The following is a 26,070-nucleotide window of genomic DNA, read 5'->3' on the forward strand; positions in this document are numbered from 1 at the left end:
TTGGAGAGTCAATCTGCAGCTGTAACATTTACCAAGAACACTCAGATCCTGGAGATTTAAGTCACAACACTTTAAGACCATTAAAATAGCTTAACTTTTTGCTATGCTCTAGTCTCTAGGGGGAATTAGGGCTTGGAATTTGCAACCCCAGGGAGGTGAAGCCTAATGTGACTAACATTTTCACAGCCTCCCAATTCTAGGCTACTCTAAAAAGTAGAATAGCTATTACTGACTGCCAGTGGCCAGCAGGTCTGCTGTTCCACCCGCTCCTACCCACTGCATACCTAAACCCCAGTTTGTGATGGGGCCTCCGCTTGCGGCAATCTTCCTCAGTTTCAGTAAGCTGTGTCCCCTGGCCAGATCAGAGACTTTTAGAGCACCTTTATTTCAGCCTCTGCATGCCAGGTAAAGTATGGTGGAAGAAACCCCCCCCTCCCCCCCTCCATGTCTACTTACTGCAGAATACAGATCTCTCATATACTACTGAGGCAACACCTGCCCATCTCAACTGATAGCTATACAGGACAACTCTGCCACTATATTTTGTACTAGCATAAATGTGTCAGGTGCCAGATGTTAAAGTGCTGGCTGAGATAACGAACCGTGTTACAAAGTTGCAAGATCAGAGATTGCACCAAATTATTCAGTTTACAGGCATGATACATGAAACAGTGACGCTTAAAAATGAGTGGACTCTGTGCAGTTCAACTTTTTATTTTAATAAAATCAAGAGTAATGCACAGCACATGCAGTGCTAGCATCTAAACTAATACAATAAGCAATTACTAAACCTACAGTGACTTGAAGTTGAATTTTTACATTCAGCAAGTTTAAACCCATTCTTTGCATATGATTTTTAATCCTTATTTCTGAACTGAAAATATTGCTGGCTGATAAAACTTGCTAAAATGCACAAGTCACTGATTATGCCAATACAACAAAGATAACCACATGTTTGAGGATTGCAATGTGCCAGACATTCACTGAAAAGTAAAAAACAAAAACAAAAAACCACACACAACTAAACAAAACTCACGCAAACAAACATCTGAGAATCTGGACACTTCACATCAGTGTTTAGAAGTGTTTCATTAATATCTTAAGACAAGTGTATCAAAACCTTGGCATGTTTAATTTTAAGTTGCCAATTTTTGTTTTACTATCAGAAAGTTATGGCTACACTGCCAATGCCGGGTCTGCTTAATTTGACTTAAGAGTTTAATATGACTTAAACATTAAAAGCTCACACTACCCCGAAATATATAATTTCACGCATACGGTGACATTCAACATTCAAGTGCCAGTGTTTTTGTACTGTCTTTTGGTCAAGTTTCTTTAAACTTTCAAAGAATCACTTTTAGGCTTACAAAAATAAATATTTGTCAAAAATGTTCAATAAATATTACACAAAACTAGCAGCAAAAAGTATCTAGAAATCTCGTGTGCAAATAGTTTTCTTCCCAGCTATCATTCCCATGGTCCCAAATAAATTTTAGAATCTAGTTCCTTCTCCTTAGACAAGCTGCGTTCAATCTCCAAGAGACAAAATAAGATTGGAAGTTAAGGACACGCACACAAGACATATATAAAATTCTCTGAATGTGCAATAAAAGAAGTATTTTGTAAAAAGTTATGGGCAAAATGTACAAGGGCCTAAACCTAGACTAATTGAAATAGCACCATAACAAATGACCTCAATACTGTCAAGTGCACCTACTTAATAAAAGTTTTAGAACAAGGCACAATACACTTGAAAAAATCTATTGCACTTTAGGAGATTTTTGCCATTTTCCTATGCCACTGTAGATTAAGAGTTGATAATGGCTCTGGCCACAAAAGTTAGCACAGAAATTCCAAGTGGCAGAGGCATTTTACTGGTGGACAATACTTATCTTTGGCCAGATTTAGCATAAACAGACTATAAATACAATGGAAACCTATGCAACTAAAACTGACTAAAACTGCACTTTAATAGCAGAATTGAAACCTTGTGCAGTTATGTACATTTCCAACCTCTGTGATCTCAAGATTTGTTTGTTACTCTTCTGGAGCCATTTTACAAAGTCTACAGTAAGCCAGTTTAACATCTCAACGCAGCTTGAACAGAGTAATGTGAATCTGCATTAAAATAAAGCCTGCTGCATAATTCTTCCTGTTCATACCCTCTTGACCAAAAAACATCAACACTAGCATGCGTTATTAGACCAAAATCAGTCAGGCCCTTAAGGAGGACCAGTCACTGTCGTGGTCAGCCATTCTACCATTTCAATTTCATATGGCAGGCATTTTTAAAAAGTCTAAATAGATGAATTCTCCTAAAAACTATTTCAAGTTATCAGACCTTTAAACACTCCCTGTAATATTCTGCCCACATTTGGCTAGCTCACATTAATGATCTGCCTAAACATTGAAAAAGGAATTGCTGTATTTACTTGCATTAACTTCAAAAACAGTGCTTTTAATGTATGCATGTATCCATACATCATCTCATCATGACTGGAATGGCTTATTAAAGACTATCAGGTTCTAAGTACCTATCCAGGATAGAGTGAGCAAATCAGAACTTTAACTTAGTACAGTTTTGCCACATTAGAAACGAATTCCATTGATATGCTTCAAGATGTTTGTTTGGTTTTTTTCAAATCTGCAAGTATCAAAAGCCCTAATGCAGGCTACCGCATAAGTTTTTGTAATATTATGGATGAATCGATGATTCCTGTTTAAGTTGTATCACACCTGTGTGCCAAGGTTTGATTTTAGCTCAAGTTCAGTAATTTTGATTTTGTCAATAATTGGTATCTTGAGCATTACTGAGCCAACAGGACATCAAAATAAAAGTTGTCTAAAGTTAAAGGCACAGTACATTAACAAACAAATGATCCTCAGTCACAAAATTAGAAATGCAGTTTGGGGTTGGGGGTGGCTGGGAGGGGAGTTAATCCTGACTACAGCAATGGAATCTTCACCTTCAAAATAGGGCTGCTTGTTCCTTTTGTTTCTTCTGTGACCTTGAGCTCCCTTAAAAAAAATTTCAGTGGAGAATCACAGCTGGTAATGTACTGCGAGTTCTTGAAGCTACACAAGGTATAGTCTGGCTAAGTTACATGTGGTTTCCATATTAGCTTGTTTGGTAGGATATCTGCTGCAAGCAGATTCAGTTGCCCCACCAGTCAACCCCCTGGGAGTTATAGTTTCCTCCATATCCATCACTGTTGTAGAAGCCGCCTCCATAGCCACCACCTATTGGGGGAAAAAAAAAACCCACCACATCAGCTTTTTCTTAACTTACTAAAACCTTTACATCCTTTCAGTCTACCCCAGGAGTTCTCAAATTGGGGTTGGGACCCCTCAGGGGGTTGTGAGGTTATTACATGGGGGGTTGTGAGCTGTCAGCCCCCACCCTAGACCCTGCTTTGCATCCAGTATTTATAATGGTGTTAAATATATTTTAAAAAGTGTTTAATTTATTTGGTGATGGGAGGGGGAGAGATCTGCACTCAGAGGTTTTCTATGTGAAAGGGGTCACCAGTACAAAAGTTTGAGAATCACTAATCTACCCCCTTTTTTGCTTCTTCCCTGGACAGAAGCTTTCTGTGGACCAAAGACACTGTGTGGGGTGGGGATGGGGAAAAGAGAGAAGACACTGAGTATACATGATATTGTAAAGCTAAGACTAAGATTAGGAAAGCTTCAGTGTGTAACCCGCTTACCATAATTTTGGGTACCACAATGGATATTACTGTGCCAGCTAAACCAGCCTTTGAATTGTTAAGTTCAGTGTAACAGGCTATAGTAAATTCACAGCCCTTACAGACACATTTGAGAGTTGGCTACTTTATACATTTGTTTTAAGACAAGACCTAGTTTTCCTATAAAAAAACCTCAGAGCTTGTTTTGAAGCTGCCACCACCAGCTCCCTCCTTTGTATTTGATTCCAGACAGACAATTACCTCCAAATCCTCTGCTGCCTCCATGGCCGCTGCTGCTACTGCCACCACCACCGCTGCGGCTGCTGCTTGGTCGACTACTGCTGAAGCTACTACTGCTGCCACCGCTACTTGTTCGATAGTCTCTGGCACCAAATCCTCCACTGAACCGACTATACAGGAAGAAACAATAATATTATTCACAGCTTGTTCTTATTGCATTCTGGTAGAATGCAATTAAGATAGCAGCTTTGAAAGCTAGGGTAGAGTGTTTGAAATGAATATTTGCAGTGCCCTTATTGCTTAGTTTCAGCACCAGAGTTTGTTGCTTGCAAGCCTCTCATGGCTACTTGGACAGCATGAGACTGTCAACATTCCATTTGAAATAAGCTGAGGAAAAGGTGCTACTGTTCAATCTACGTGGCTTACTTTTCAGTTGAATAAACCATAACCGATTGCAAGAATGTAGAAACCTACACTAATTAACAAGAGTTGCTTTTCTAGAGTTCAGTTCTAGGTCTGATGCAGTACAACCCACCCCTGTACAACTGGGGTAGAGGAAGCAGCTGAAGAGCAGTACTAGCTATTTAAGGAACTAGTGACACCATTAATAATTCACTCCACAAACTGATACCTATAGATCATTAATATGGGGAAAAAAAAATAAAAAAAAAAATAGTGACATGAGCACTTTTTTTAAATAAAAACAATTATGCTATTGATTTATTCTGCTGCACCATCTAGAGTGGTTTTTCCCCTATATGAAGGAGTTCACCCCCTCTTAATCTATAGCCATCTACAAAGATGGCTACAATATCTTCAGCCCCATGTTTACTGGCTTGGAACCCACAGTATAGCACTGAAAGAAGAAATATTCCTGTCCACATAGCAGCAATTCATTTGTTGGTTAATAAGACAGAATAAATATCATACAGCAGTAAAAAGCGTCTCAGCTGATGCAATATGATTGAGACCTTGCTTTATACTGCATAATAGCAGCTTTAAAAACATAAAATAAAAAGCACATCTATTCTATTCCAAGTGGAAAAGCACACTTTTGTTGCCCTTCCAACATGAATAATCCTGCTTCCTTTAACTTGTAAATAAAGCAAAAGCAAATTTATGGGTGAACACTAAAGATTCACTACAATACTAAACAAATAGCCCCATTCGCTAAATCAAAAATGGTTAACTTGCTAAACAAATTCATCTTCTTAACAGCTTAACATCAGAACCCACTTTACAGTAAGTCTTGAAAGTCCAGTTTGCCAACCCTTTCTAATGTTTAAAATAAAAAAAAAAAAAAAAAAATGAAATGTCTTGGTCTTACTTGTTCCTCATCCAAAAAATGATTATCCAGCTCTTAAAAGATCAGTTTAACTGGATTTTGGAGACTTTCATAATAGGACATTTTAGCATAGAGGGGACTTAAATGACAAGATGTGGCTTCCTATGAGGGGCTCAGTTTGAAGCCAACTGAAGAAAAACTCCTATTTCTAATGGAAAAGCAAATTCTCAGATCATTTGTATTTCCAACTCTACTATAAAGGAAGGTAAATGTTAAGACCAACAACGTGGGGCAATTTAGAGGAGCCACAGTGCAATCACAGCGACAGCAGTACTAAAATATATCAACATGGAAGACAGTTTTAGCTAATTTGCCCATCTGAAGTGTAATTAAAGCAAAGGTTTAGGCAATAGGAACCCAAATTTGCAGCCATGGGACTGGCATGAAATGGATTATGCCCTTAAGTAGTCAGAGTCCTAATCAAGTTACACTTACCTCTTCGAACGCCCACGACTGCTACCACCCTTATGAATCTGCTCATAAGCCATGTTTTCCAACCACGATGGTACTTCCTGTTTAGCTTCAACAAGGAGATCTAGCAAGTCCTTGGTGATGTTTATGTTCCTCTCATTGAAGAATGAGGTGGCAAGGCCTTAAAAAAAAAAAAAAAAAATTATTCTCAACATGGTATGATGCTTCAAGTACAAGTTCATCCGAGCTACACAGAAATAGTGTCTTGAACAGGAGGACAAAAAAAAAAAAAATAGAGTTAGTTGGTGGGTTTTATATTAAACAGGCTAGTACTGAACTTTAAAGATACTTTAAATTGGTCTTGGGACAGGAAGCTGCCTAATAAAAGTAAGTATCTGTCAGACACCATTAGGCTTGAAGGACTGCATGCAAGCTTGCTAGTTTCTCTTTACTTGAGGTTTGATACACAAAACTTTAGAATACTATGTAATTGGGGATCAGGTAGGAAGATATGTAGCAGATGCAGAATTTCCTCTGAGATTTACAGTAAGTCAGCCAACATCCAAATGATGTTGGTTCCCATTTCCTTCCCTGGGAATTCACTTTGAGAGCTCTCTCTCAATGAAGCAGAAGTGTCAGTGAGCCTTCTCTTGTGGCATGTTGCTTTATTAACCTGATGTTAGTGAACCAGCCTACAGGACTTGGTATAATTTTAATCCAGATTATGGTGTTATACCAGCCCTTGCAGCAACGACTGCATTCCAAATACTTTTATTTCCTCATTTATATTGGTTTGTGTTTTACCAGAACATGCATAAATGGCAGTTGGTCCATGTGTACTTGCATGCAAGAATGTAGCAGCTTTTTTTTGTTTTGTTTTTAAGAAAGAAAGCCAACCGGAACTCTGCTGTACTGGTTTCTAGGGCTGTCAATTGCATGTGTTAATTTATCAGTTAACTAAAAATGTAATCGATTAAAATGGATTAGATTTTAATTGCACACTGTTAAAACAATACCATTCATTTTTGGATTATTTTCAACATTCAAATATATTGATTTCGATTACACAGAATACAAAAGTGTACAGTGCTCACTTGATTTTTTTTATTACAAACATTTGCACTGTAAAAACGATAAAAGGAAGTATTTTCCAATTCACCTCATACAAGTACTATGGTGCAATTTGTTGTGAAAGTGCAACTTACAAATGTAGTTTTTGTTGCGTAACTACACTTAAACAAAACAATGCAAAAAAACTTTAGAGCCTAGAAGTCCACTCAGTCCTACTTCTTGTTCAGCCAATCACTAAGAGAAACAAGTTTGCTTACATTTACAGGAGATAATGCTGCCCTCTTATTTACAATGTCACCAGAAAGTTAGAACAGTCATTTGCACAGCATTTTTGTAGCTGGCATCGCAAGGTATTTACATGCCAGATATGCTAAACATTCGTATGCCCCTTCATGCTTCGGCCATCATTCCACACCGATGATGCTTGTTAAATTAAATGTGTGACTGAATTCCTTGGGGGGAGAATAGTAGGTGGTCTGCTCCATTTTACCCACATTCTGCCACATCTGAAACTGCTATAACGAATATATGATGACCGAGCACACGTTCATTTTAAGAACACTTTATTTGCGTTTTGTCAAACAGGCAGTGAAGAGCGACTGGAGCAATAAGACTTGCATGGAATTTTGCTCAGTTTAATAAAACTGGAATTAAGATTACTGCTGCAAAGACTAGAAGTGGGTTTGTCTGAAGCAGTAGCTCAAGTAAGCTTTGTTTTGTAGTTTGAGTTTACTCTATTAGCTAATGTATATAGTGTTACTTATGACCCACTGGAATACTACATTTGAAGAGCATCTTTTAGTAGACAATGCACTTGAGTCTTACCAAGGTTTCCCACACGGCCTGTACGACCAATGCGATGTACATATTCTTCTATGTCACTTGGCAAGTCAAAGTTTATGACATGTTTCACATTTGAAATGTCCAATCCTCTTGCTGCAACCTAATGGTGAAGAAGTTCAACTGTCAGCTCTTAGCAAAGCTTCACAAGAACGAAGTGAAATAAACTAAACGTCTTAAGTTAGACACTTACTGCTGTGGCAACCAGAATTGGGCTTCTGCCTGAACGGAACTGGTGTAGAGCTTCCTCTCTGTCTCTCTGAGAGCGATCTCCATGGATGCTTGTACAAGCATATCCTTCATGGTAGAGAAAGTCCTCCAGAGAGTCAGCTCCCTTTTTAGTCTCCACGAACACCAGAGTTAGTGAATCTTTACCTAATGCAAGAAGTTAAAACCACAGATTTGCCACCAGCAATGCTACATCTGCAAGTATTTAGCACACACCCCCCCCCCACGTGGTAAAAGGCAGTTATCTTCTGCTCCAGTTTAATTGCGTATTACATTACTTCATTCAATGAGATGAGTACCAAGGCAACTCCCCCTCCCATGATGTTTATATTACCCAAGTAGTTTATTTGCATGCATACTGTTTTAAGTCAAAGCCAAAACATTCACAACATATGAAAAAACAGGGAGGAAAAGACTAACAGCTTTTCCTCCACCTAACATAGATTCTCATTACCTGAGCCATTAGAGCTGTGTTGAAATTCTCCCAAACAGTCTTTACCTGTGGCATTTAGCAGGTCAAGCAGAAATGACCGTTTGTCTGACTCTTCCACCCACACTACTTTCTGTGTGATGTTCTCAGATGTAGAGCCAACTCTGCCAACAGCCAGAAAGATATATTCATCCAGGAAGTCACGGGCAAGCATCTAGAGGTAGACAAAAAAATTCCCACTGTTTTCCCCCACAAAGACTGGGGGAGTTCAGAAAGTACTTACATTAAGCTTGTAGGTCAAAAAAGCCTCAAGCCAGACAGTACCTGGATTTCCTTGGGAAAAGTAGCACTGAACATCATGGTATGACGAACTCCCTTTGGTGGCATAGTGTCTTGTTCAACAATACGGCGAATTTGAGGCTCAAACCCCATATCAAGCATGCGATCAGCTTCATCCAGTACCAGGTATCTGGGAATAGATGAACAGGATGAAAATTGCTTACAGTGAGGAACACAGGTTTTTTTTTTTTTAAATTACCATATATACTCGTTCATAAGCCGAGTATATTTGGTAATTAAAAAAAAAATATATATATATATATATTATACCAAAAAGACGCATCAAAGATCAGGGGGTCAGCTTATAAATGAGTCTACAACACAATTTGAGGATTTTAAACTCTACAGAATCATTGAATTGAGTATCTAATACAGAGATCGGCAACCTTTGGCATGCAGCCTGCCAGGGTAAGTGGCCTGGCCTGCCAGGCCAGTTTGTTTACTGGTCGCATCTGCAGGTTTGGCCGATTCGGACTCCCACTGGCCGCGGTTCACTGCTCCAGGCCAATGGGAGCATCAGGAAGTGGCGGACAGCACATCCCTCAGCCCGTGCTGCTTTCTGCCACCCCCTTTGGCCTGGAGCAGCAAACCGCGGCTACTGGGAGCTGAGGGGCTCTGTGCCTGCAGACGCTCCAAGTAAAAAAATGTCCCGACCCACCAGTGGCTTACCCTGACAGGCCGGGAGCCAAAGTTTCCCCAACCCCTGAAATATAGGGTCGGCTTATGAAAGGGTCATGCAGTTTTTGCTATTTTTACCTATTCATTTGTGTGGGGAGGAGGGGGGTGTCAGCTTATAAACGAACAGGCTAATGAACGAGTACATACAGTAGTTTTTTATCCCCACACAAGCCAGGCTATTTAAAAAAAAAAAAAACACAATTTGCAATTAAATATTTAATGCAGTATGCCAAGATTATTCAATGACTGCTTGTATGACCTGACATTAGTTGGGAAGTATTTATGAGCTATATGTAGTTTTAGATGACATAACTACTCAATTTAACAGCACTAAGGCATGCTTTTACAAGTGTTTGACAGCTAGTTTGGCAGTAAAATTCTTGGAGCACACAGCATGATCATTCCCATAGGAACCTCAGCTTAGAGTAGGGGTTCTCAACAAATATTTTGGTGGCCTCAGAGTGTGACCACCAACTCTTGCTTGCTCTAACAATTTTTCCTAAAAATACTAATTTTAGGGGAAAAACCATGCACATAAATATGTCCAAATCATTGTAATTTATGAAGGGTTTGGGGTTTTTTGGGCTAACAGTAATAAAAATAATGTACAGTGGTCTCCATTCTTTACCTGACCTAAAGAGAACAGAACCAAGAGTAAGGTGCTTTGCATGTTCTTATCTTTTGTTGTTTTGCTGGCTCTTTTTAATAAAGATTTGCTAGCTAGCAGCCTGCTGCTGTGAAGTGATATTGTAAGTTTGTTAATATTTTTCACAGCGGCAGGCTTGCTAGCTAGGAGGCAGTGAAACACCGTATTAAAACTTACAAATATCACTTTTCACAGCAGATTCACTCAACCCTGGCAAGCTGGGGGACAAATTAAGCTGTGGATGGGGAGGTGGGTAGCAAGGCAGCAGGGGCCAGCTGTGATTTGGAAAGGGGGGGCAAACCCAACCCTCCTCTCCCCCCCTCCCCCATCACAACCCAGGAGGCAGTGGACCCAAGAGAAGGCCCTGGTGGCCATGTTTCAGAAACACTGGCTTAGAGTGTCTCATCCACAGCATGCTAGATTAGTACAAGAAGCAAGTTTGTAGGAGACTCCTAAATAGGTGCAGGCTGCTGGAGAGCCATTATCTGAATGTGAGACCAGAGAAATATCGGGGGGGCCGGGGGAGGAGGAAGAGAAGAGAAATGGTGTTATGCAACTACTGCCCTGTTTTAGAACCTGGGAAGTGTTCATTATTCATACAACAGGCATAGATTTCACAATACAAATCCCATATAACTGTTCAACTAGTAAGCCTTTCCTAAACGACTGTCTAGCAAAACATGAGAAAAATCCTACGGATTGCTACTATTTACATTTATATGGTTTTTTCAGTTTAAAAAACCGACAGCTAAGTTCCAGGATCTTGTCAGAAATGCTATAGACATTTGTAAGAGTCAAATTCCAGATCATTTCACCTACTTGCAAAAGTCCAATCCAATCTTCCCCCTCTCCATCATGTCAACCAGACGTCCTGGAGTTGCCACAAGCAAGTGACATCCACGTTCCAAGTCACGTATCTGTTGACCAATGTCAGCACCACCGTAGACAACACAAGGACGAACTTTGGAACGATATGCAAACTGTAAGAACAGAACTAGTTATTTTCTGTTTTTTTTTTTTTAAAAAAGCTCATGGTATTATACAGACAAGTTGCCAAAGATACCTTTCTGGCTTCTTCATAGATCTGCACTGCCAGTTCTCTAGTTGGAGCCAGGACTAGAGAGATTGGGTATTGCTTACGGCGTCCATACCTTCCATTTTCCTGAAGGAATAATAAATACTTCCAATTTAAAGAGTTGAAACTAAAGCCATTTCAAACCCCAGGCACATCCTTCCCCCCCACAATTCTGAAACTTTCTTGCCACCAGCACGGCAAGGATCCACTCTTGGCTGAGCACGGATCAGACAAAATGGAGCATCTACAGCTTTCTTTGCCCTAAATTGGACCACTACCTGCAATCAAGGCTCTCAAGGCTATTTATATTCCAAAGGACCTGTTGCTATGAGTTGTTAAAAAGAAGTACAGGAAGTCTTCCACTGCAGAAAGTCTCACTCATACTTTAGGCATTGGTTCTGAAGACTTGTGTCCCAGCTACACTATCAGGGATGCTAGGTGACAATGCTAACAATAGGTCTTTAGGGAGCAGAACTACGGAAATTTTAAAGACTCCCTGTGAACACTACTTATTTTTAACTCTTACAAAAGGGATTCAATACTCTGACTTTTTATTGGGGAAGGGGGAAAAAAAAAAAAAAAAAAAAATCTTATTGCACCATGGAGTAACTTTACTTAGAAATAGCCACATTTCAGTGGCTACAAGACATGCTTATTACCAGTATAGTTTTTTCAGCCTTCATTCTGGAAGCCACACTGCAAGAGATCCTTTCATACTTCTATTATCTGACTAGTCCTAAAGAAGAGTTTAGGCCCTAGACCATTAAGAACAGCTCTGTAGTCCTCCACAGGCCTAAAATGAGTTGAAATTTGGCTTCAAGCAGTTTTGTTTTAAGGTCTTCCTCTTTTTTATGAGTGTCTGAACGAAGACCAATTTGTTCATTAGATGGTTATGTTTGTGAGCCAATAACCCCACTCCCCCCCCCCCCCCCACACACACACACCCCACAATGCCTCTAAGTGAGCAGACAAGCAACAAATGAGCAGCTCTGAAGCCTTCCCTCTAAATTATTGGGGGTAAGAAATTGGGCCTCTCTGAAACAGACTGCTTGTTAGTATGACTACTATAATCAGACATATCTAGAAAGAACAAATATTAACAGAAAAATTGCAGGCAAGAAAAGCATCCTGCAGGAGACTGAGCTGGTTTTAACATTTCTGGGACTGCACATCTCAGAACTTGCCTTCATAGCCCTCAAAGCATCACCGGGACCATCTGTATAGATCTGACTCAATATTGGTAGAAGAAATGCAGCAGTTTTCCCAGAACCTATTAAGAAATACAAAGGTTAATCTTGACAATAAGAGCATCAATACTTCCATTGAGTTATCAGCTGCAACACCTTACACAGTATTCCAAACAACCTAGCTGAACTAGACTGTGCTCCTGACATTGTTAACAAGGCAAGAGATAAAAGAGTTGTGTTTGAGATTTGTTGCTCATGTCCATTCCATTGTAGGTGTGCACTTACCACATGTGCCAGTGCTGGAAGTCTCCCCGCATCCCCCTGTGGTATCTGTAGATGACTGGCTCTGGTGTGGCACATGTATGCACCGGTATAAGGGGTGGGACCGGGTCCCGGACTGGTGGAAAGGGCTATTAAGGGCCCTTCAGGAACCCAATTGACAAGAGAAACTGCTGTACCTGACTAGAGTGCATGCAGCATCCAAGCCGTGAGGTAAGACTGGCTCCTGCATGCCAACAATGATCCTGTGACAGTAGGTCTGGCAGCTGGGCAGGAGGCCACGGCCAGTTCCAGGAGACAGTCGGAAAACAGGGGAGCTTACCACCCAGTTGGTTATGGATGGAGCTCAAGTTTGTAAAGAATGCTGACTGGTGGCCTTGCTGGTGCTTATAGCTCTTGCCCTTTTTTAGAAGGGCTCTGACCAAGGTTGGCTCCCAAACCTATGGGTCTGTTGTTGCTTAAGCCACTTCCTTACCAGCACTGGCATGTACAGGCCCATGGTGCACAAAGTAGAACCTCAAGTCTTTCAGGCTGTGCAATTTACTGTTTGTCTGTTCTGAAAATAGTGCCAAACCATTGAATGGGAAGTCCTGGATTGACTGTTAAACCTGTGTTGAAAGGCCTTATGACTGCAACTAGAACACATGCCTCATTGAAATAACTGAGGATATGGTTTGGGCCACAGATCTGCTGCATCTGAGGCAACTTGTAGGGCCCTTCTGGCCACTGCCCTCATCTCTGATAGCCAGAAAACCCTTCCTGGGTTCCTCTGGCAGTGAGTCAGAACTTGGCCATGGATTGCCAAGTATTAAAATCATAGCAGCCAAGCAAGGCCTGGTGGTTGGCCACTCAGCTAGGGTCTGGTAGAAAAACTTGTTCTACATAAAGAGATACAGCCTCTTTGCCTTCTTGTTCTTAGGCATTGATCCCAGTTGGCCCTGTCTGTTGCGCTATTAACTGCTGACACAATCACTGAGCTTGGGGCAAGGTGGGTATAAAGATACTATGTCCCCATTAAGGGTATTTTCATGCTGTCCCCATCTCCAAGTGGGCAGAAAGGAACGGGTCAACCACATGGCTGTAGTGATTTTCATCACTCCCTTGTGCTCCAGCAATACCACCCTGTCGGGGGCTGCTGCACTCAGTACATCAAACAAGGAGTCCAAGGACCCTGCCAACTCCTTGACTTCCAGCCACATGTTCAAGGATGCCCTCTTCAAGAGCTCCTGGTGAGCCTTGGCATTGTCCTGGGGGGGGGGGGGGAAAACCAGGTGAAAGGGCTCTGCTATTGCCTCATTAGGTGAAGATGAGGAGGCAGGTATGGGTCTGCCAACCCTGCGGAACCCAGGGAGCCTGCTCTGACTCCATGTCCGAGACTGAGGCAGGTGAGAGGCTATTGCTGACAGTCTGTCCGATACCCAAGGCGGACCTATGCCCCTGCAATGGTTGGGGGAAATCCCTAGGGGTTCCAGAGTTACCAGGGGCAGGCCACTGGCCCATGCTGTCACTGGTGGCCCAGCGGGGAATGCTGGTGCTCTTGATGGGTGGTCCTAGCCCACAGGCAAGATCTCCTTGCTGTTGTAGCCTGAGGAGGGGGGAATACATGTCTGGGGGACTAGGACAGTGCCACGGCCACCTGTCTACCCCGATCCTGTCAGTTCTGGTCCCAAACCTCTGCAGAGGATCTGTACGAGGGCAATGGCTCTCAGTGCCGTAATCTTGGTGCTGGTACCCTGGTAATTGACGCCTTATGTTTAGTGAGTGATGCTGTTCTGTCGAGCAGGAGCAGGAAGCTGAGTGAGTAGACTGATATGCTGGAGAGTGCGGACATGCTGGTGGTGAACTGTACTGTTGGTCCAGCAACAGAGCTCTGGGGACCGGTGTCTCAATCCTCTGGATTGGTGCCATGTGCTGGGAGAGTGTCTTGGGTGCTCCTAGCACCAGGGCTCTGGGGATTGGTGCTGCGCCTCTGTGGGTCTGCACCAGCCTGCTGGCTATCACTGCCTTGAGCCCAGGGACTGACACCAGGAACACTGGCAGGCAAGCCAACTCATGTCTGTGGGCTGATGGTGCTGCTCAAGCAAGTGCTGATGGGACACCCCCTGCGGCAAGGAGTGGTGCAGCACTGATGGGGACTGTTGGAAGGGTCCCAAAGCAGATTTACCCTTCAAACAGGGCACATCCATAGCCTTAATGGCCTGAAGGGCCTCCAGCATGGATAACACCATCAGGTGCAGAGTGCCTCTGCCACTCCCTGGGGTGGCAGGTGGATCTTGAAGTGGGCTTAACCACTCAGCCCTCATGGGTCTTTGCTATTCTCCAGCCCTCTCCTTCCCTTTAATGGGACACAGGAGAATGTCCGCTCCCAGACTTTGCCTTTTAGCCAGTAGCAGGGGATAGGGATTGGTGCCGGTCTGAGGCCGGTGTCAGCAGTGTGCTCTGCACCGAGGCTGCAGTGCTACGAGCAGAATCCAATTTGGTTGGTTCTGAGGCTGGAGTAAGGGCCGACTCCATAAGGAGCACTCAGACAACTATCTCACTCCTTTTTGTTCTGTGCTCTGAAGCTCTTGCATGTGACACTTGTCACTAATGCAGGTTTCCCCTAAACACTTCAAACAGCTTCTATGGGAATCACTGACTGGCAAGTGTTTCTTGCAACAGGCACATTTAAAGACCAGGGCATGCCCTGTCCTTAGGCTAAGTACCATTTGAGACTAACAAATGAACATTAAATCCACAGTAAGGGAACTATAAAATAAACCTAAAATTTCTAACTATATACAGAAAGTTCTCAACTGTGCCTAGTTGTGAGGAGTAAGCCTAGCGAGGCAAGGAGATGTTCCAGCATGGTCACTGGCAGTAAGAAGGAACAGAGGGTCAGGGGAGCTGGCAATGCGCTTCTACTGATGTATATGCATGCCACTCCAGAGGGCATCAGAGCTGGGCCCCCCTATGGATACCACTGAGGGGAAAAAACTTCGGGCACAAGTGCATGTGGCAAGCGCATACACACCCCTACAATGGAATGGACACGAGCAAGCACTTGAACCAGGAACTCAAGGCTGAGTTAAGGCAGATAATTTTACTCCCCCTACCTTTCACTACATTCTGAGTTAATACTGATCTCACTTGGGCAAAAGGAACACTAAAAATATGGTAGTTGTCTGAATTGGCAGAAGCAACCATCTTCTGCCATTAAGTTATGTACTAAAACCTTAAAAATGCCATATTCTAAGTACTAAGAGGCACCTAGCACCCACAGAGGAGGGCATGACAAGTAAGTCACCTCACCTCTATAACTGGTCAATCCAGATTTTGTGCTAGTGTGTTCTTGCTCTAAGGATAGCAGGCTACAGTTCCCAGTATGTGGGAAATGCAGGAGGACTAAGTTTGTCTGTCATGAGCAAGCAGTTCCTTCCTTTCCTTTTAGTGATTTTTATCATCTGCAGCTTGAAGATTTGATCCAATTCCCACCCCCATTTCAAGCTGAACTGGAAAGTCAATATTGTTATAGGTGCAAGGTCAGAAACCTACCTGTCTGGGCACAGGCCATCAAATCTCTCTTGTCCTTGATGATAGGTATAGCATGTTTCTGAACTGGAGTAGGACGGGTGTAACGAGTGAGCTCAATGTTGCCCATGATAATTTCTCCCATGTCAAGGTCACTGAACTGTAACAGACATTTGGGGGGGGTGAAGGGGAGAAGTTAGTGGGAAACTGACTTCAGAACCTTCTCACTGAAAATATAGCTCAGCCCAAGTGACTCATGTATCCATAAAATTAATCTGCTCAGTACATGTACACAAAAAACACACAATTTAACAGGATTTTAAACTTGACATATTAAAAAGACAAACAAGTACTTGGTTCCTCTTTGCTTATGTATAAGCAGCATAAAAATTTAAGACTAAGTAGAACTCTTGCATCAGAAGTCAGGCTTCCAAGCAAATGAGACCTATGCATAACCAGAGACCACTAGTTCTGATCACGTGACATCCCATCTAAAAACTCCTATAAAACCACACACACACACACCTCATCCCTACCATTGAAGCAAGAACAAGCTCTTGCACCACTTCTATAAACCAAGATATCCTCCAATAAAACCTTTCAGGCTTTTAAGTTGCCAAAACACCAGCCAGTAGCAGAAGAGCATCACTAGGTTCCTTCTCTGCCCCTTTCCCATGAAATCTGTCTTTAAAATACTGCAGTGGTCCTTAATGCAGAGTTTAATCTTGCACAATAGACCAGTGTGTTAAACTGAGAAACCTGCAAGTCATGATCAGTTCATCATAAAGAGATGCCAGAAAGGCAGTCACTAATCAGATATAGCAAAAATTTATATTAGTTGTCTCAAAGCACTTGTGGACTGACGACATAGCAGGTCTCCTGATCATTGGCATACTGGCAGGCCATCACGTGCTGAGAACAACAAAAGTCATCTGTTATGACGAAACACTATTTACACTGCTGGTTGCCTGACAAAAACCCAGAAAGCTGTGTTCAAGCAGTAGCCAGAAAGCAGTGTTCACCTGTTGCTGCCCTATTTCACCGAAGAGTACAATTTATTTATCTGTACAGTAACTGAAGTTTGAGATGTTTTGTCCCTATGGGTGGTCCATCATAGGATGCATGCACTCATACACTCTCGATCAGAGAGTGCAGTCAGCAGTACCCACAGGCCCAGACCTATGACCTTTACATACTTGTGCCCTGATGCAAAAGGCATCTAGAGGAGCAGATCTGCCACCACTTCAATTCCTTCTCAGCCACAAAGCTCAAGATGGCACCTGTACAGTAACAGAAGTTACTGAGATAAGTAACCTGAGGTGTCGCTATGGCTGCTCCACTGTAGGAGACTCCCAAGCAGTAACTCAATACAGAGGCAGTTTGAGGAGGCTGATCTTAGCATGGTTCTGATGACAGCAAAGGCAGTGTCTGCCCTGGAAGCAGGTAGAACAGTTACTGAAGAATGGAGGACCAGGTTGCTTTCCTGCAAAGGTCCATGATAGGTTATTGAGGTAGATTGAGCAGTTACTACAGAAGGGGGTGGGGGGGGAGAAGAGGAGGAGAAAGAGGAACTCCAGCAGCTTTGTAACAAGAAACCCACTTCAATGGTACGAGTAAATATTGGCTGTTCCTTCTCTTGAATAAGGAAGAAGAGTCCAGAATAAGCCCTGGAAGATCTTTTTCTGGCAAGGCAGATGGTATGGGAACTTCTTACATCCAGGATATGGGGGCTAGCCTCCTCCTCCAGAAATAAAGTCTGGGGTAAGATGTAGACAGACAAATGTCCCCATTGATATAGAATTCTGAAAAGCACTCAGGCAGGAAACAAGGCTAGGGCATAGGGTCACCTTGTCATGGTAAAAAGATAGTATAGAAAGGGTCAGCCATGAGCACCTCTAAATTCCCTACCTTTCTGGGCAAAGTTTCGGTGACTAAGAACAAAGCCTTGAGGAACAGGTGGAGGAGTGAACAGCTACCCCACAGGTTCAAACAGAGGGTTCCTTAAGTGAGGGAACAGATTATACAACTGGCTAAGGAACCTGGCTGTGGCAGGGTGAGTAAAAACAGTCCTTTGACTGGTGGATAAGAGGCTATATAATAGCCGCCAAGTAAACCCTATTAGAGCTTAGGTGATAACCCTGGTGCTTTTTAAATCCAGCGGGTAATCAAGTATATCTGAGGAGAGATTCAGAAGGGAATACAGATTGATGGACACACCAAACTTGGAAGCATCTCTACACTTTTGTAGGTTGGTTCTCTCCTTGCTGCTTAGGAGCAGGGACTGAACCTCAGGACAGTGGTCCAACTCTATGCCAGAGAACCATTTAAGGAGCTAGGCCTTAAGGTATAGAAAGGAGATGGAGATGGGTTATGGTACCAGAGTCCTGCTACATCAGGAGATGCGCTACAAGGGCAAGATAGCAGGTCTAGGAATCATTCTTGCCTAGGCTAGGAAGATGCTATTAGCATAGCTACTGCTTACTTATTTCTGTTTGTTCAAGGCCTTGAAGATCAATGGTGTGGAAGCAGGCGTACAACTGAGTGGCCTAGGGACAAGGAGGGTGCCGCCCCCCCCCCCTCCAATGGAGATTAAACCATTCCCTCAAGAGCAGAAGTGGGGACATTTCACATTGATGGGGCTGCAGAGATCCACTTCCAGGAAGACGGAGTTCCTATTCATGCGCTTAGAAGTGCCTGTTCAGATAACATGCTATGGAGACCACTTAAACAGAACAAGACACCTCCACACGCTCATCTCCTTGCTTGCCTCCCTCCTAGGACTTTCACCTCTGGTCCAACCCACACAGCTGGTCATACCCTGGACCTGATCTTCGGCCTAAATATTAACAGAGGGCATTACAATCCAGCCATAACCTTGGACAATTACCTCATTATAGCAGTCAAAGACTTTCCAGTGCCTGGGCAACAAACAGAAGTGATCCTGATTCAACCACAAACACTGATGGATTCAATAAAATTCCAACACCTGCTAAAAGGACAACAGGTCCCCACCCATAGGATGAGGAGCCAAGGACTGAACTGTTACCACTCTACACTGGCCTCCAAACAGCCCCTTCCATCCCCACTGCCTACACAAGTGTCTTTTTTTGGATACCCTACAACAAATGGAGGTGTGATTCAGACATGATGAAACAATGAACCCAACCAAAAGCCTACCTGCATTCCTGGAGTTTGGCATATGGACTCATCAAGAAGTTCTGGACACCCCCTAAAGGAGTTCCAAGGAAAGACTCATGAATCCAACCCATACCCTTCCTGGCTTGTGAATGGGTCATGAACACCTGATTCAGAGGAGGAACCTTCTTTTCCTCCTTCAAACATGCAATATTCTGACCAAAGAAACCCACCCTGGATATTTCAATCATACCCATCTACTGCCTACTGTCAAAACTCCCATTCCTGAGCAAGCTCAGAGAAATGAGCAAGAGGCCAACTACAAGCTCATTTAACTGAAGACAGCACTCTAGACCCAGCACAATCTGGATTCAGGCCAGGACATGGAACTGAAACAACTTTAGAGAGCATTAGTGCCACTTTCAGTCAGATAGATACAGGACAGACATTCATCCTGATGGTCTCTGCAGCATTCAACACAGCTGACTTTACTAGAGATGTGGCAAAAATCCAGGGTAATGCACTAAAGTGGCCTGAGTCCTTTCTGGAGGGATGCACCTAAAGAATAGTGATGGAAACTGCACCACTAGAACTCTTGCTTACAGGGTTCCACAAACATTAATTCTTCTGGTCCTTTCCAATATCAACATTCAACTAACAGGTGAACTGTAAGATCACATGGACTCAAGTACAGGAAGATGCAGATGACAGCTCTACCTATCCTTCAGCACACATAACAAGCACCACCAAGATGGCCCAGTGCTTGGATGAAGCTAACCTGGGTAAAACAGGTGATGCTAGTGGGCAGAGAAAATGACTGAGTTCACAATCATGGTACAGATTGCAAGTTCACATTCACAAGTGGTCAGTTCAGTCTAACCTAGGAGTGCACTTGGATTCCTTTGGACACTGTTTCCCATCACAATAGCCACAAGTAATGCTTTTATCACCTCCAGCTAGCCAGGAGACTGTCCCATCATGGTGAAGACCTGGCCTCAGTCATTCATGCCTTTGTCACCTCTCAGCTAGACTACACACCATACCAGGGCATGAAAACACACTTCAACACTTTGTAAACTCTGGCTAGTATAAAATGCTGCAGCTCATCACCTCAGCAACACATGTCCTCCTCCACTCTAAGTTGGCTTCCCATAAAATTTTGAATCAAGTTCTAGGTCTGTCCTTATCAAAGCACTCCTTGGTCTAGGCCAGCAGTCTGCAAAAGGGGAGGTCAAGAGCCCAAAATGTCAGCACTGCATTTTAATAGGGTAACCAGGACCAGCATTAGACTTGCTGGGACACAGGGCCAAAGCTGAAGCCTGAGCTCCACCCCCATCCAGGGCTGTGGGGCTCAGGCTCTGGCCCCCTCCCTGGTCACATAGTAACTTGTCAGAAGGGGATTGCAGTGCAATGAAGTTTGAGAACACCTGGTGTAGGCCAAGGATACCTAAAGACAGTGTAAAGTTACAACTAAGACTGTTAACAACTTTGCTCCTCTGGCACAATGTGCTCCTGGTGGAATTCTGCACCACAGCTCACTGACAGAATTCACATCCCCTCACAGAAAAAAAAAAAAAAAAAAAAAAAAGTGAGTAACTGGGAAGCCTCAAGACCCTCCAAAGCAGCAGAGGAATTAATTTTGGGCACCTGGAGAGGCAGCAGAAAGGTAAAACCATCAATTGGGGGTGGTGGGTGTGTGAGGGAGAAGAGACACTCCAGCTAGTGGCTCCTACCCTACCCCACCCCAGGCTCTGCTGCTAGTCCCAGCTGGCCAGGACAAGACTTCCCTTGCAGCGGAAGAGAACGACTGGGGCTGGGTCACACACCCTCAAACCTCCCCAGCAGCAGCAGGAAGCTCTGCTCCACACCCACCATACTACCCCCTATACTGCCCCAATAAGCATCCCACACCCAGATCCCCAAACAGCTGAACCCATACCCCCACCCAACCAACCCTCAGCACCTGGACACCCCCTGTGCAGCATCCCATTGCCCCTGCACCCAGAACCTCCCAACAAACCTGTGCATCCAGACCCCACCACTGAGCTGCCCCACACCCAGAACCCTCTCACCCCACACAAGGATCCTGCTGAGCTGAGCCTGTCTGCCCATACTTGGTGTGGAGCGGCAGGGCCTTGTGTTGTTTCGGGTTGGGTGCAGCCTCACTGTTGAGTTGGGAGGGGAAGAAGGAACAGCTGCAGGGTGCTCCCCACTGCCATGCTGCAGCCTCCACATTTTATTTGACAAATAAAATCTGCAGAATTTTAAAATATTGTGCACAGAAATTTCTGTGCAGATTTCCCTCAGGAGTACACAATGGAATTCTCAACGAGAAAAAAATCTGCATAGGAGACAATGCCTTCTCCATGGGTGAGGATACATTAGAATGAAGTCTAATGGGCCATAACAAACCTCACCACCTTCTACTCCAAGTGCAAGGTGCATTTCTATAACCTTATCTACTATAAGCACATTGCAACAGGTTTAACACAAAAGACACCAAAACTTAAACACTTTACCACATATGCTTCTCTCTGGATGAAATCTTTCCTATGATGTAGCTATTAAAGCAACATAAGGGAAGCTGTCAAACAAGTGACTCTCACCATTCATAGCTTGCTTACCAACTGTTCTGTCATGCTTTCTGATTCACTAAAGTATGGTGAATCCACTATGTATCAGGAGGAAAAAGTTGCTGGACATAGTTTAAGCACTAGAAGCACCAATTCTCAGATTCATCAGGTTTCACTTGGAAGTTTGCTTACTTGGTATATAGCAACTGAAAATCTAGATTCAATATTAAAAATTTAAAAAGCTTACACTTTCAATATGTGGAGGACAGTTGCTGCCTGTTGCCTCAACGGGAATGTCATCATATTTCTCAAAGTTAATGCCCGTATTGCCTCCGGAGAAGAGCTCTCTGAAAGCAGATGACACAAGACATCAGTATTCTACTAGTTAACCTAGATTTGATTGTCATGCTGATACCTAAATGAAGTTACTCACTGTTCCAGACGATCACTTGGTGGAAGTGGTTTTGACCAGTCATCTTCATCTGACTTTTCAGACCAGCGACTATTTCCACCACGGTCAAATCTGCCAAAGCCACCCCTATCACCACGACTGCCAATACCATCATAGTCACCGCCTCTTCCACGGTCCTCAAATCTAAACACAGCAAAAAAACCTATTTAGAAATCTAGCTCAACAAGGGTGGTTGTCGGACATGCAAACTGAGGCCCATTATGTTTAGCTGCATATTAATTCCACACATTAGGCAAAATAAGGTAGTGTTATATTCCAAATCTGGAATCAAGTTCAACGAAGTAGGGTATACTCAACAGGGTGAGCTGGTGTACATTACATATACTTTGTGCGGTAAAAGTTAGTGACTCATGTTTTAGGGGAAAATTTAACAGTGCTGCTTTATACATTAACTGCTCAATTGTTTATAAACTAGAGCATAAGCCTAATAATCAAAATAGGAAGCTAACTAGTTATGGGAGTTAAGTAACAGTATTTTAAAAAATTTTAAAAAAGTTTGTAAGTTGAGAGAAACTGACATTTACCTGTAGAATGGCAATTCAGAATTCTCCCTTTTACATGTGTTTGAATTACAGGTTTTAGTGGATACCTGTTCTAGAAAGGTGACAGTTTTGTACAAAGGGGAGGCACATTAAGCAATGTTAATTCATTGAATGTACTTTATAGTAAAAATTCACAACTGGCAAGTTTAACTTCTCCTACATTTTATTGCTCATACAAATGGAAATTTTCTAAACTCAAGTACACTTGGCCCTTTGCCATGGCAATGACTGCATTATACAGGCAAGCTCCCTCTTTGAAAAATGGGATTTGGATAAGAGGTAGAAAAGAGTCCTTACCTGGGTTGCGTTTAGTTTTAGGTCTGGTAAACCATGTTTGAGAAAATTCAGGATACAGGACTAACGAGGCGAAAAAGGTCATTCTCACCACACTTGTGCATACAAACATGAGGTGTTTAGAACTGACCAAATAAAGGGAGAGAACCTGCAAGAGTCTTACCCAATTGTTTTATTAAATTCACTCAGATTTTGTTCTCAGCTACACTTTTAATGAAAAAAAAAAATGTTGAGAACATTCCAACTTCAATTCTGTCATTTTACATTAAGCACTTGCTCCCAATATCTAGTAAGTGTTCACCTGTGACGCAAGCATCCTATTGCCATGCCACAGAAGTGGCAAATCACTACAACTCCAATGTCATTAGCTAGTCCAAAGACTCAAACCAATTCACTCAGTTTAAGTCAGTGTTTCTCAACCTTTGTGCTGGCAACCCCTACCTTAAGCTTGGGGTTTCAGCCACCCTGCAGCATGGGGTTCCCAGAATCAGCTGCCTCATGGGGCTGAAACCATGTACTTTAGTTTTGTGGGGCCCTAAGCAATTGCCCTGCTTCTTACCCGCTAATGCCAGCCTGCTCATGACCCCAGATTGAGAAACACTGCTTTAAGTTTGATTTAGTTGGGGATTGGCCCTGCTTTGAGCAGGGGGTTGGACTAGATGACCTCCTGAGGTCCCTTCCAACCCTGTATTCTATGATTCTAAGTTATTTACAATACTGCCTATCCTGAAAGACTAGTTTTCCAAGCAGGGGTCTCATTCTGCTGCCCCAAATTACTAAGTAGCCCTGTTTCCATGTCATATTGAGAACTGAAGCTAGAGTGAGGCAAGATCACAGTTCTACCACAAAACTTATTAGTGCAGATGTAAAAGTTAGTTTTGCTCTGCATGGAGCAAGAAGATACTAACCTTCCTCCTCTTGACCCATTCCCACGTTCACTAAAGAAGCTTGATTTTCCTCCACGGTCACTCCGAGCACCAAAGCTGCTGTATGCATCCTTGTCTCTACCAGAATTCCACCCACTGTCAAATCCTAGACATCGAAAGAAAAGGGTTACTTTTCTAGTCATAAAATAGTCAATAGGTCTCTGTTCAAGGTAACAAACCAATTTTAACAAGCAAAAGACTCTGTTCAATCTAAAACCACCATGAAGGTGCACATGGGTTAGGAGCTAACCAAAAGGAAAACTCCAATAGAGTGCATTCTCCCCACCCCCACACTTATTAGTGATTTAGCACAGAAGATGGATTTCAGACACATGGCTAGCTATACTCATGTAGTTAGAGAATATTGTGAAGTTGTACAGTACTAATGAAATGACAGGTCAAGCAAGAGATTCACATTTTAGAGTCCAACTATGCAGTTATTTAAATCTACACTACTTAATACATAAAAACAAGGACTTAGTACAGGAATAGCCAAACTGTGGCTTGTGAGCCACATCTGGCTCTTACCATTATAGTGCAGCTCTGACCATCAGCACCCCCAAAATTCTCCACCTACCAGACTTGGGGGGAGGGGAAGCTTGGGACCTCTGCCTTGCAGCAGGGTGGGGGGTTGGGACTTCAGCCCCATGGGGTGCACCTGCCAAGGCTTGGGGCTGTAGCAGGAGCAGGGCTGAAGCCCTGAGCCCTGTCAGGTGCATCCCAGCTCTTGAACTTCTGAGATTGTCATATGTGGCTTGGAGGGTCAGTAAACGTGGCTACCCCAACTTAGTATAAAATAGTCTCAGTATGTTGTGCTCATAACCTGAATTGTACCCAAATTGCTGCAGTTAAAAAAAACCCCAATCTAAAGCACACTGAGCTCTAATTTACTAGTCTAATATTCTGGGAAGGAATGTCCACAGGCACTTAACGAAGCCACTCTTCACCACACCCAGCCATAGTAGCTCATTCCTTAGAATTTCATAGTACTCCAAATAACAAGACACCAATGACTGGCTCAATCGCTATATTAGCATACATTGTTAACAAAAACTGAAACTATAACAAACTGCTACCCTTGAAAAGTCTAATTTTTGGAGCTGGAGAATTAAGCTGTTTTTTCCTTCTTGTACATAAATCTGAGCTCCAACCTCCTTTAGCTGCTGAATAGAACAAAATTTCTCCAACCCCTACAAGAAGAGCAGGCAAAACTCCGCAGCTCCCACCCAAAAATGATGGGGTCACTACATCTGTGTGAAATTATATCTTCGCATCCTGAAGTTTTGAAATTGATCATCCTGCTCTTGAAGGCTCATTCAAAAAAGATCCTACAGGTTGCATAATATAGACCAGGGGTCTCAAATACATGGCCTGCAGGGCTCTTGTGTGTGGCCTGCCAAGCTCCCCGCCCCTCTGCCTACCCATGGGATTGGCTCCTGATGCTGCAAGTGCCCAAAGTAGCTGGCAGCATGCCCCTTTGGGCCAGGGGGAGGAGTCAGAGGGCTCTGGCATTGCCTCCTTCCAGGCACTGAACCCACAGCTCCCATTGGCCAGAAACAGGGAACTGTAGCCAATGGGAGCTTCGTGGGAGGTACCTAGAAGAGTGGCTTGCCACACAAGCAGGGAAGCCTGAGCCCCTCCCCCAGGGCTGCAGGGACACCTGGAACAGAGCAGCATGGAGCCGGGGTCAAGGCAGGCAGGCAGCGCCACTACCGCCCCGGAGCTGCTCTAGGTAAGCGGCACCAAGCTGGAGCTCACACCCTGAACCCCTCCTGCACCCCAACTCCCTGCCCTGAGGCCCCTGCCACATCCCACACCCCTCCTCCACCCCCAACTCCCTGCCCTGAGCCCCCTGCTGCATCCTGCACCCCTTGCCCTGAGCCACCTGCTGCACCCCTCTTGTACCCCACACCCCAACTCCCTGCCCTGAACACCCTGCACACCTCCTGCACCCCCTGGGGGCAGCGTTGGGGTGGGGACTTCAGGGAAGTTATTGGAATGGGACAGGGAAGGGGTGGGGCAGGGCCTAATTGGAAGGGGTGGAGTGGGGGCGGGGCCAGAGGCATGGGGGGGGGGGTCAGTGATGCAGCCTTCGGGCCAATGCACTAGTCCTCATGCAGCCCTCGGGGTCATCTGAGTTTGAGACCCCGATATAGACTG

General features: G+C 43.6%; 1 protein-coding gene across 4 annotated transcripts in view; it reads right to left on the minus strand.

The window, feature by feature from the left end:
• Window positions 1-698: 698 nt before the first annotated feature.
• DDX3X (DEAD-box helicase 3 X-linked) overlaps window positions 699-26,070 on the minus strand; it is a 36,889-nt gene continuing 11,517 nt past the window's right edge. For 2 of the 4 annotated variants that reach the window (XM_008170893.4, XM_008170892.4), the window contains 14 exons: window positions 23,893-24,016; window positions 22,110-22,271; window positions 21,924-22,023; window positions 15,993-16,128; window positions 12,177-12,262; window positions 10,981-11,079; window positions 10,737-10,897; window positions 8,579-8,723; window positions 8,279-8,468; window positions 7,790-7,971; window positions 7,582-7,699; window positions 5,710-5,866; window positions 3,951-4,099; window positions 699-3,240 (listed from right to left, as the gene is read on the minus strand). In XM_008170893.4, coding sequence (XP_008169115.1) covers window positions 3,155-3,240; window positions 3,951-4,099; window positions 5,710-5,866; window positions 7,582-7,699; window positions 7,790-7,971; window positions 8,279-8,468; window positions 8,579-8,723; window positions 10,737-10,897; window positions 10,981-11,079; window positions 12,177-12,262; window positions 15,993-16,128; window positions 21,924-22,023; window positions 22,110-22,271; window positions 23,893-24,016 — 1,895 coding nt within the window. In that variant the 3' untranslated portion in view covers window positions 699-3,154. The remainder of the gene's footprint in view (window positions 3,241-3,950; window positions 4,100-5,709; window positions 5,867-7,581; window positions 7,700-7,789; window positions 7,972-8,278; window positions 8,469-8,578; window positions 8,724-10,736; window positions 10,898-10,980; window positions 11,080-12,176; window positions 12,263-15,992; window positions 16,129-21,923; window positions 22,024-22,109; window positions 22,272-23,892; window positions 24,017-26,070) is intronic. The other 2 variants (XM_005301759.5, XM_005301758.5) reach the window with 1 other exon arrangement.

This window comes from Chrysemys picta, chromosome 1 (genome assembly GCF_011386835.1).
Source record: "Chrysemys picta bellii isolate R12L10 chromosome 1, ASM1138683v2, whole genome shotgun sequence".
NCBI lineage: Eukaryota > Metazoa > Chordata > Testudines > Emydidae > Chrysemys > Chrysemys picta.